The sequence below is a fragment of the Dicentrarchus labrax genome, unplaced genomic scaffold, assembly GCF_905237075.1.
Source record: "Dicentrarchus labrax unplaced genomic scaffold, dlabrax2021, whole genome shotgun sequence".
NCBI classification, from domain to species: domain Eukaryota; kingdom Metazoa; phylum Chordata; class Actinopteri; family Moronidae; genus Dicentrarchus; species Dicentrarchus labrax.
In genome coordinates, this window is record NW_026136721.1 from 23463678 (window position 1) to 23475447 (window position 11770).

Below are 11770 nucleotides of genomic sequence, written 5' to 3' on the forward strand. Positions count from 1 at the left end.
GTAGTCCGATTGATTAAATGATAATTGCTTGTGTGTGTTTGTGTGTATTCTCTGCAGGCGCGGCTGTGGAAGGAAAAGGAAAGGGACACCCGTCAAAGTCTTTGTTACACACACTGAGGACGAGAGCGTGCCTGAACACAGCTTCAGCCCAGGTGTGTGTTTGTGTAGTAGTGTTACATCAGCATGCTATATTCTCACTGCCATCAACTGTGTGTGTATGTGTGTGTTTTGTGTGTGAGTGTGTGCATGTGCATCTGTCTGTGTGGCTGTGTGATTGGTATGGGGGTGGAGCGTGTGCAAGTGAGTGTGACCTACTTTTATACGTGTGTGTTTGTGTGCTTGCCTACTATGTATGTGCTGCGATGTGCACCTGTGTATGTGCTCCAGGAGATGGGGTGATGACCTTTGTGTGTGTGTGTGTGTGTGTGTGTGTGTGTGTGTGTGTGTGTGTGTGTGTGTGTGTGTGTGTGTGTGTGTGTGTCCTTGCATACTTGTATGTAATCCTTTTATACTGACTGTTGCTGTGCTCTCAGGTGATCGTAAGGAAGCAGCAGAGAATAAACGGCTCACACTGGATGGGCCTTTCTACAGCACAGATGCTGCTCCTCACAACTGGTGAGTGTATATTTGTGTGTGTGTGTATATGTGTATTTAACTATATACAAATATACTAATATATTTCAAGAATGAGCTGGCCAATAAATGGTTAAATGATTTCTGGAGACCTGTCTAAAGGCTGCTTCGTTTGCTCAGCTTTTAAATTCAGAAAAGAATGAATGGTTGCTGATCCTAACTCAGCACTCGAGGACAACTTTGTCTGAGAGCAGCACTTCTGAATCCCGGTCCTCAGGACTCGCCAACCCTGTTGGTTTTCATTTTAGCCATATAATCAGGCTGATTTATACCCGAGATGTCAGAAGAATGCAGTTGACTAGCCAGTAGGATAGAAAAACAGTAGCACTGTGAGGATTAGGATTGAGAATTACTGCCCTGAAGCACTGGCATAAGCTTGTAGTTGTGGATTCTTACTGTTTGCTTTACACTCATCCAGCTTCAGTAGTTTCCCTACCGTAAAGAAATTAACCCTACGGCTAGAAGAATGGACAATGAAAAAACATCATAATTACAATTGTGTAACTTGTATTCATATACCTTTTTATTGTTACAATTTGTGACACACACACATACGGCCAAATCATGAAGACGCAAGAGCAAAGCTGGATCATAGAACCATTATAAACTGTACATCTGACATATTACCCCTCTGCATATAGTATGCAATCAGTGAATTAAATTATATAAACAAACAGAAAAATAGGGCTGCAAATAAGGAAATATTCTTAATTGTTTAATTTGATTCACTCCTTTAGCTGATAAAATAACTCAAATATACCAAGACCTCATATTGTTTGTCTGGCTGACATTACAATAATCAGATATTTAAATTCAATTCAATTGATTCAAACAGAAAAGCAACAAATGATCAAATAGAATCACTAAATTGAAGGATCATGAATTGCTTGATAAATGACAAACAATACAATTGTAAGTTGATTAATGTTGATACATTTCAATCAACCTATTATTTAGATAATAAAAAAATGCATAACTGATACACAGCATGTAGAAGAAGAAAGAATAGCATTGGAACAGAATAGAAACAGACCAACATCACCACATGTTGTCTGATGGTAGTGAATAGTGATTTTAACTTTCAACCACCCACCCCCTTTACATCCCAGCGGTCCATCAGAACAAGCTCATGGCAAAGTCTCCCCCGGATCCAAGACCAGCTCCTGCTCAGCCTCTACACCGGGTGCGGCTACTGCTGCTTCCTCAGCCCCAACCCCAACACCAGTCCCTGCTCCTGCTCCGGCGACTTCAGCTCAAGCCCCATCTCTGACCCCAGCGTCCACTGCTCCGGCTGCCCCGACAGCCTCTGCTCCAGCCCCGACAGCCAGCTCCTTCCCTCCGTCACCTAACTGCCGCATCCGAGAGGTCCACTGTGGCAGCCAGGTGCGGTTGGTCGTTATCGCCATCCGAGACATCACCAAGGGAGAGGAGATCACTGTGGACTACAGCCTGACAGAGTGGGGAGAGAACCTGGTCAGTGCCTTGAATGACAGATCCATACACTACACATATATGTTTCAGGTATTACACTTGTGAGCATTTTTGAGGACATTTTTGCCGTCACTATTAACCCTCCAGTGTCCACAACAACCTGACTCGGCTAGACATGATTGGCAAAATAGGAAAATGCATCAGTCCTCTCTACCAACAGTAGCCTCAATAGACCAGAACACAATGCAAATATGGGACATCATGTTTAGATTGAGCAGAGCTTCTCATCCTTTGTGTTGGTTTACAGCCTATTTTTTATTCTTAACCTAACCTGAACCAAAACCTAATTTTAACCTCACCTCTGGAACTCAATTTCTAATCGAAAACCAGCTCAGATTATTTCACATTTCAGTTTCCTTCACCTGTCTGTCCTTTACTTGGTCCTCATAGGTAGAACATTCACAGGCTGTGCATAATCTCTGATGACTTCAGATAGGCAGCCATATGTGTATTCACACACTGTTGATCAGCTTCGCGCACTCACTGTCAGTCTCACACACACACACACACACACACACACACACACACACACACACTGCGCACACATTCACGCCACACACACACAAAGCTACGTAAGGCATGGGGTTACCATGGTGATGGCTGAGCTCCAGTTCTCCCTCTACCTATAGTGCTTTAGCAACAGTAACCATGGTTATAACATGACATCTGTTCCTTTTAATGGATCTCATTAGATTGGATCAATTTACTCAAAAGAATAATGACACCAGATTCTGTTAAAGGAAATTAAATTGAAAAATTGAGAAATTGACACTAGAGGTTTAAGTGGGACCAAGGTTGCTCATAGTTGCCCCAAAGCCATATTTTAGTGTATTACATTTGGCTTAGATAAGTCTAAACGGAGTCTATTTAGGTTTCTAATCATCTACTCTAATTATTGACTGATTGATTTGCTCTGTATTTGGCATTCTAGATAACGCCCATATTTATTGCTCATATGTCTTCTTACGTATTTTGTTTGGCTTGTTAGTGGGAGATTTGGACTGTGGAGGGGTGTCCTCCTGCTCTCTTGAGTGACAGCTGAGGCTGATTGTGATGGCAAACATTAATGAGCTGTGTGCCGGCTGTTTTAATGCGACTGCTCTGTGTCCCACAGGGTTTCCGTGGTACTGTGTCTCCAGCGCAACATGAGTGTAACTCTGACACAGAGAACAACAACAATATCAAAAAGGTAAGAGAAAAAGACCACTGTTTCCTAAAAGCACACAGACTGATAAAAACATAAATTGTATTATTTTAAAAAGAGACAACTAGACAATACACACCAAATTTAGATTAACCTGCCTTATACCCAATGTTTGGAAAGGTAACATTTTACACTTTTCTAAATTAAATTAAATGTCAACGTATATATAAATATCACCTAACATTTGCGTAATTCTTAACTCCTTAACATCCAGTTTCCTTGTATTTCTCAGAGGTTGGTTCAAGTGGCTCAAAGGTTGAAAAAAAAAGATCTTATTCCACTATGTCTGACAGTATCAGCTTGTTCCAGCTCTTTGTCACTTTTAGTGATGAACTCACAGAAAATTATCACCTCAATCTTCAGCTCCCCTTGACTTTACTGAGCTTCATAGTGAGTTTCAGCTAATTATAATAATTTAGCTGTCCAGCACACAACTTAACTGTTTTCATTCACTGTCACAGCTCTCATAGCATTGTTTTCAGCAGCAGGCAGCAGTTTTCAGTGAAAAAGCTCTAAAAACCCACTGTACACTGTACCAAACTGCAGTCGGGTACAGTTAAGAGATGAGCTGGTGAACGTGCTTGAGCATTTAGTAGCTAAGAGCCAGATATTTCCATCAGGAGTTTTTAGAGACCAAAAAACAGAGCTATAAGAGAGGGAATATTGGACTTAAATTCACCAGATGGTCAGAAACATGTCTCAAATGAATGATAATGCTGCTCTGTAACTGCTGGATGCTCAACAAATATCAACAGAAAAGTAGATAATAATGTTGTTTCTTCTGTCTGCAAGTGGACAAAAAAAGTATTGTAGTAAGATACAAATTTTCCTGTTTCTTTTAAAACTTTGTAATCTGACTGTGCCAGATGTTTTTTTTTTTTTTTTTTTTACACATCTGGGAAGTTGTTGTTGTAAACTATTTGGAAAAGGGCAGGCACTTTCAGAAAATACTTGGCAAGTGACAGCTTACCGAAGGTGGGAGAAGCGCAAAATCTTTTCCATCGGAAAAACCCTTCAGTGCCGTTCTTTGCTCCTCTTTCAAAGAAGAAATACTCTCCAGTTCTAATATAACTGATGGCAGCACTTGTGCTGACTGTTCCTCTTCCAAAACAGTGGCATTTAAAAAAAAAAAAAAAAAAAAAAAAAAATCAAAACAACATTGACAGAACCGTAACTGTATGAGAGACCATGCACTGAATCTGATAGGTTATTCTGCTCTGTGGTGCTGTGTGTTGTTAAGATCTACACAGCAAAAAACAGCACTGAGTCACTACAATACAAACACAATATAAGTGAGCAAATGGTTGATGCAGTTGTGCTTGTGGATGTGGGTGGACAACACTAATGTTGGACTCAACATAATCATTAAAATAAAGTCTTCCTCCCCCTCTTTTGGATAATAGTTGTATTTTATGTTATAATGACATAAGTCATCATTAAGTTTAACTCCTTCAAAGTAAAACAGCACAAGTAACTCCACCTGACAAGGTGGTGACATCTTTGGGGCACAGTTGTGACTTTTAGGGTAGTTAGTTTAAAGATGGTTTACAGTGCCAGTGACCTCTGTTGATTAGGAAAAGCACCTCTGGTCTTATTATACCTATTTCCTTACTTGTTATAAACTTTGCAAAAATAAACTTAGAAAACAGGAAAACAAAGTAAGAAAAATGGTTTGAAAAAGTAAAAAAAAAAGGAAATCATCATATTAATATTGCAAAAATGTCTTTGGACAGCTGGTGACATGCTCTTTCTTTCCCACCCTGTCCCTGTCACACACTTCCAGGAGGATGAGCCTCTTTCTCTGACAGCCCAGCATCAGCAGCAGCGGCAGCAACAGCGGCAACAGCAGCAGCAACAGGAGTACGTCACCCCTTCTTGGTCCCTCTCCCCCTCCTCCTCCCCCATCTCCCACTCGGACGCCAGTGACTCGGACGCTGGAGATGAGGACAACGCCAGCCCCCGCGGGCGCGCCCTACGCCGTCGCAAAAAACGACGCGGCACACCTTCAAAGAAAAAGACCCCCCATCGGACCCCACCTGGGCGGCCACCACTGGTCTCCCCCGCCAACATTCCTCAACACAGCCGTCCACTTCCTTTGTCCCACCCTCCAGCGCAGTCCTCCCCTCCCTGCTCGTCTTCCTCCTCCTCCTCCTCCTCTTCAGCTAAGCCTGTGTTCAAAGCTCCTGCTCCCCTGGGGTCCAACACCACAAGCAACGTCAACATAAATGTCCCCAGAGGAGGAGTGTCCATAGACTCCATGCGCCAAACCTGTGAGTACTGTGGACGCCACTTCCGCTCCCTGGGTCGCCACTTAGATAAACACCATGCACACCAACCAGAAGTGTGCTCTGCTTTAGTGGAGCGCTACACACAGATGCCCCGCCTGCACGCACAGAACCCAAACCCCACCACAGCTCACACACAAACTCAGCAGCACTCAAAGTCGTCACAAGTTGCGGGACAGAGCCGCAGTTCAGATCTTCCACAGAATGGCGTCCAGGACCTCTCCATGTCTCCGCCCACTCTCACAGCAGCCAACCAATCCCCTGCTTCCGCTGGAAGAAACTCCACCCCACCTTTGCTGACTCCTCCGCGAGGACAGAATGCAGTGCCGGTGTCTGTCTTAAAGAGAAGTCCACCCCCTGTGGCTGTGACACAGTCCAGGAAGGGAGCTGTGAGCAGGCTGAAGAAAGAAAGACAGAACGAGGAAGAAGCGGATGAGGGGGACGAAGATGAAGAAGATGTGGAGGTTGTGGAGGTAAAGAGGCCCAAAGAGGAGGAGGATGTTGAGGTGGTGTGTCCTCAGTCCTTCAGCTGCAAGTCGCCCAAAGAGATGGAGCCACCAAAAGAAGAGGAAGATGAGGAGGAGGAGGAAGAGGAGGAGGAGGAGAATGGAGTGATGGAGGTAGAAGATGAAAGTGGAACAGAAGATAAGGAAAAGGACCTACTGAGGTAACTTTAGGTCTTTGAGGGCAAATTTGAGTGCAGGGCTGCAACTAACAATTATTTTCATCATTGATTAATCAATGAATCATTTTGTCTACACTACTTATTTGTTGAAATGATTTAAATTGACGGTACATTTTTTAAGTAGCTAAAGATCACATGAATGTATGACATCAGGGATGTGAATGACTAAATCAATGGTTGAATCATCAGTTGATTAGATCAACTGGTAGATTAACTGGCAAGAAGAAGGGGAGTAGAAGAAGTGTGAGGATTTGTTAAAATAATCTGCACTTTAATTGATAATGAAAAAGACAATGTTAATGGCATTCTTAAGAAAGATAACAAATTTTACACACAAATCATCTTAAAGTTCACCCCTAATACCTGCCAGGCTCTGAAGTAACATGATAGCTGGTATATTTCTGGTGAGGTTCAGCAGTGTGTAGCACTTAGGAGGATCTGTTAGCAAAAATGTTATATAATACTCATAGGTATATTTTCTTTCTAGTGTATGAACATATGTTTTTCGTTATCTTAGAATGAGACGTTTTTATCTACAGAGGGAACACATCCTCTTCCACAAAGACCGCCATGTTGAACTGCCATGTTTCTACAGTAACCCAGAACGGACAGACCAAACTGGCTCTATGGCCTTTCACAGTTTGTACAAGTTTCACAGGCAGCATAGTTTCTTCTGCATGCTTCAAAAGGGAGGGTGAGGTGAGGGGTTTGTAATCTGCAACTACACTAGATGCCACTAAAGAATACACACTGGTGTAATTTTGGTACAGTTAGATTCAGATTTTAGGATACTGTAACAAACCACCACTCAATTCTTGTAAGGTAATAAAAACTATTATGAATGAAGGAACTAATTGCTCACCGTCTCTCTTTTTTCAGTAGTTCCGGGCGTCACCATTTGCTGCCCCTCCTCTCGTCCTTGTCCTCTCTGGTGCTGTACCTTCGTCGGCTGCAGCACTCTGCCTTCTTGTCCCTGTCACGGCAGCTACAGTCAGCCGAGGCCTGGCGCCTTCTTTGCCACTCCAGCCTGGCTCTCCTGATCCTGTACAACCGACGACGCGAGTGTGAGGTCTCCAAGCTGTCCATCGCTGAATATCGTGCTCGCATCACTCCCCAGTGCCCTGTTCCTGTCCCACCTGGAGCCCCTCCAGCTCTCACCCCATTAGAGGCTTCCCTGTCCCCCTTTGAGCGCCTGGTGCTTCCTCACCTCCCCAGAGTCGGGGTCCAGGGTAAACGTGGACGAGTCCAGCCCCTCATCCTCCCCCCTCACTGTGAGCCCTGCCTGGAGCTCCTCCTGCAGACACGGCAGGATGTGGGAGTCGACCCCGCAAACCCGTATGTCTTTGCCAGGCCCTACCACTCCCCTGCCACACCACTGCGAGGCACCGACCTCCTCCGCAGCCTGGCCCGCTCAAGCGGTACACGCAATCCCCGTGCCCTGACTCAGACCAGGGTTCGCCGGCAGGTAGCGATACTGACCCAGCTGCTGCTGCTGGGAGAAGGAGAGGAGCCTGGGCAGCCTGGAGACAGCGCTGTAGAGAGGCTGGAGCACTTCCTGGAAAGAGAGTATCACGTGACACAGAACTGTGCAGGAATTGGCCAAGACCCAGGCCTGATGGGCAGAGTGGGCCGAGTTGTGCTTTGTGGAGAGAGAGATGGAGTGCTGTTCAGAGGAATGAGCCTGAACCACATCTGCTTGGAACTGGATGGTGAGATAGATTGTTGGCTGAATGAATGAGTGACAGTGACTTTTGTCTCTTTCTGTTGTCCAAGATGAGTTGTATCATCAACGTCCCCTGGCTGGAAAATGTTTATGACCTGTCTTCCAGTTTTTGTGGATGTTTGTGTGTAGTACCAGATTAGACTAATCAAGTTCTGCTCTTTCTTTCCTCCCCATGCTTCCTCTTTCCCTGCAACCTTTCCATTCCCTCCCTCTTTCCAGTTATGTCAGGAAACTCTGCAGACTCGTACTCAGAGGGAGAGTCTGAAGGAGAGCAGGTGAAGGAGAAGCCAGAGGCCCCTGCCCCTGCTCCTGCTCCGAACCCTACACCTACCCTGCTGTATGTCAGGAAGGGCAAGAACAACGGGCGGGTGGGACGACCCAAGAAGCTCAAGAACACCCAGCCAACCCCTCCACCTCCTCCACCTCCACCGGCAAACCGCAGGAGAGGCTCAGGTCAGCCCAAATCAGGTTTGTTTGGGTTTCAATCACAAGTGTAATTGCACAAGTTAACTAATTGGAGAAATAAATAGAATTGTGCTGGTGAGATTGATAAAAAACAAAGTTGCAGCTAAAAATCTAATGTCAAAATAAACAAAAAAAATGACAACAAAAAAACAAACAAATGCCGAAATAATAGCAAAATAACAGGAAAACAAAGAAACTTATAATTCGTAAAAAAATAAGAATAGAGTATAGTTCAAGCTTTTGCCAGACAGGCTCCAAGTCAGTATCTGAAGGTGAAGCAAAAAGTCTGCTGGTACATGTTTATCCCAGAAGGCACAGAACACTGGTCAAAAAGCAAGAAATACACTCTGCTGAGAACACACACATCAGACACAAAATAGTGTGTACAAGTTCAGAATTGCTTAAAAAGGAAGTTAGATAAGATGCAAATGATTCTTTATATCAATAAATCAGTCAGACTTTCCATACAAACAAAAAGTGACAGTGCTTCAAACAATAAAACTTTAAAAATGAGGGGTTTTTTTTCAACATTTGAGGACAAATGACAATGTTTTTGTTTTTTTTCTGTTACATTATTGTGCAAAATAACAACAAGACAGGCAACAAATGTTCCCATCTTTTATTTTTTTTAAATATCAGTACACATCCGAATCGCTAAATTTCGAGTTAACAGCCCACATTTATACAGTGAACAAAAAAAAATCCTACTTGAAGGCATCAGTTGCCAAAAAAACATGAGCTTTGGACCAAACGGCTAAAACACTGGAGTAAGAAAAGTACAAAAAATGAAAGAGCCTTTGAACACTGTGGCTTACATTATCAAAACAACATCCAGAATATGTAGCGCGACTAGTTTCGACGACCAGTGTAGATATTATATTAATTGAAAGGAAAAATTATCTGATTAAAACATTTGTGTTTTCCTGGTTAAAGTTATAGTCCTGTGACTATTTTTACAACACAGTGTTTTTGTGGGATTTGTTCATGTGCACTCTCAATGTGTTCAAAGAGCACAGTCACGAGTTCAGGAGGTCTATTGTAGAAGCTCTTACAACACACATAACCACCTTTTATCTCTCCTCCTTCGTAGGAAAGCGAGGTGTTCTAAAGCGTCCCTGGTCAGAGGCTGAGCGTGCGGCGGTCGAGGAGCACCTGACCCAAAACATCACTGAGCTGAGAGTCCCCGCCAAGGCCGACTGTGAGCGCTGCCTGCAGCAGTGCCCCCTGCTGGTCAGCAACCACCGCGACTGGCGAGCCATCAAGTTCTACTGCCACAACCGCATTCAGCTGCTGAAGAAAAACCAGCGGCGTGAAAGTGAGCCCCAGCCCCTCACTGTCTGCTGAGAGGGGGGAAGTGTTTGGGGAAGGGAGGGAGGTATGCTTGGTGAGGTGCAGCTGATCAGAGCAGATTCTCAAATGGTACCCTGCTGCCCAGGAAATGCACTAATTTTGAGAGGACGGTCCTAAATTTTACTCCACTCTTCTGTTAGCGTGGGGTTGTTTCAGACATGGCTTCTAATTCGACACCTGATGGCATTTTGATTTCGAGCCATACGAGAACAGAAATTGGAATTAACTTTGTTGCTGCTCTACTTTAACGTCTTAAAAAAAATAAAATAAATACACTAGAGTCTTTATGGTGCTCCTGAATTGAGGGTTACAGTGCAAGTCTTGTCAAAAGCAGTGCACATGGACGGGTGCCGTTTGAGACATGCCTTGGGGAGGGACTTCAGAGACCACGGCACTGGCCGCAGCCTGTGTCGTGTTGTATATGGACATTTTTTTCTCTTCTTCCAAAATGGATACACTAAACTGAAATATAAAACAAGGGAGGCAGTTGAGCCCTACAGTGTTGTTATATGAACGTCGTGAAGTAGCATTAGTGTTATATGCACTTGGAGACGTTAATAGGACAAATGGCCCGTGCTTGGGCCACACTTTTCTTAATAGTGGTTATATAATTAGAGTAGGTCTAACTACTGCTAACCTAGAAGAATAGCCAGTTTTTTTTTTTTTCAAACAAGCTAGTTCTTCTTTTCATACAGCTGACAGTGCAATTCTGACTATGGTTTCATTATATTTGGACCTTGATTTTACGTGTAAGGTACTAGGTGATGAATGAGTTACTCTATTGCAGTTACTATGGCGTTGTTTTTAATTAAAGTGGAACTCGACGTTATGATGGAGAAGATTTTCCAGAGTGGGAGATGTGGGTTTCATGAGAGAGACAATTAAATGGCCTCAGAATGTTGTGAAATTACTTTTGGATACCTAAGATGTTAAGTTAAACCACAAAGTCCAGAAACATGAGAAATGTTCTGAAACCTGTTGCGTTGGACTCCAGATGTCAACAGCTACCATTTCCCGCCCCCCGCCTCCCCCCTCCGAGGACCAGTACAGTATGTTCTCGTTTCCTTTAGTTTGTTGTTGTTTTTTTTCAGCCTGTCGCACATTTGTTATTTCAAGCAGTCAAAAAGGTGCTATAGGCCAATAAGCTGGATATCACTTTATATGTCGGAGAGGAGATTTTTCTTGGTTGTGTTAAAAGTTTCTTAAAAAGTGGGCATTTATCAGAGAAGTGATTGTTCTGTCTCCATGTTTGTTGCATTGTCTGTGTTGTTGTTTTTCCCAACGGCTAGAGCTCCTCCTGTCCTTTCCCAGCCACACTACACGGTTTGCAGCTCGAGCAGATTTTTGGTTTCTCTTCAGTGTTGCTGGAAATCTGCGTCCATCAGACTAAAATCTCCATGAAACCTCAAGACAGATACTTGAAGTTATTTAAACCTTTTGCATAATCTTTATGTTCTTTCTTGCTCTAGCCTTGCCAGTTACATTGTACATAACAAATATATTATCATTATGCTAACTGGTTGTTTGTGCTAGATTATACAGTATGTAGCTTTTTCCATATCTGAGTTATTGCTATCTGTACATAAGCCTGTTTGTAAATACTCCTCAGAGAAACAAAGAAAAAACACAATGTATGACATGCCTTGGTTATTGTTATGTTTTTTCTTTTTTATAAGTCTTATAAAAATTTAAAGCTCTATGTTTCGTGCTGTGGTTATTATGTGTCTCTCTGGTGAAAACATTGTTGTGAGTTTTACTTTATTACATAAATGTGGACAAGAAGGTATTTACAGCTGTCTCACACATGCAAGTCCCTGTTAAGGACACTAGATGGAGGTGTTGGTTCATAAACCATTAACAGTTCTAAGAAATCAAAGGAAAGTGCTTTTGAGTATACCAGTTCCTGCTACAGTGACTAGTGTTCAGGTTGTTGA

General features: G+C 43.2%; 1 protein-coding gene across 3 annotated transcripts in view; it reads left to right on the forward strand.

The window, feature by feature from the left end:
* Positions 1-11533, forward strand: part of si:dkey-117m1.4 (serine/arginine repetitive matrix protein 1) — a 19181-nt gene extending 7648 nt beyond the window's left edge. Inside the window, exons 2-9 of one of the 3 annotated variants that reach the window (XM_051384701.1) lie at positions 58-152; positions 534-615; positions 1743-2106; positions 3239-3313; positions 5112-6280; positions 7178-8007; positions 8241-8489; positions 9577-11533. In XM_051384701.1, coding sequence (XP_051240661.1) covers positions 58-152; positions 534-615; positions 1743-2106; positions 3239-3313; positions 5112-6280; positions 7178-8007; positions 8241-8489; positions 9577-9830 — 3118 coding nt within the window. In that variant the 3' untranslated portion in view covers positions 9831-11533. The remainder of the gene's footprint in view (positions 1-57; positions 153-533; positions 616-1742; positions 2107-3238; positions 3314-5111; positions 6281-7177; positions 8008-8240; positions 8490-9576) is intronic. The other 2 variants (XM_051384703.1, XM_051384702.1) reach the window with 2 other exon arrangements.
* The last annotated feature ends 237 nt before the right edge of the window (positions 11534-11770 follow it).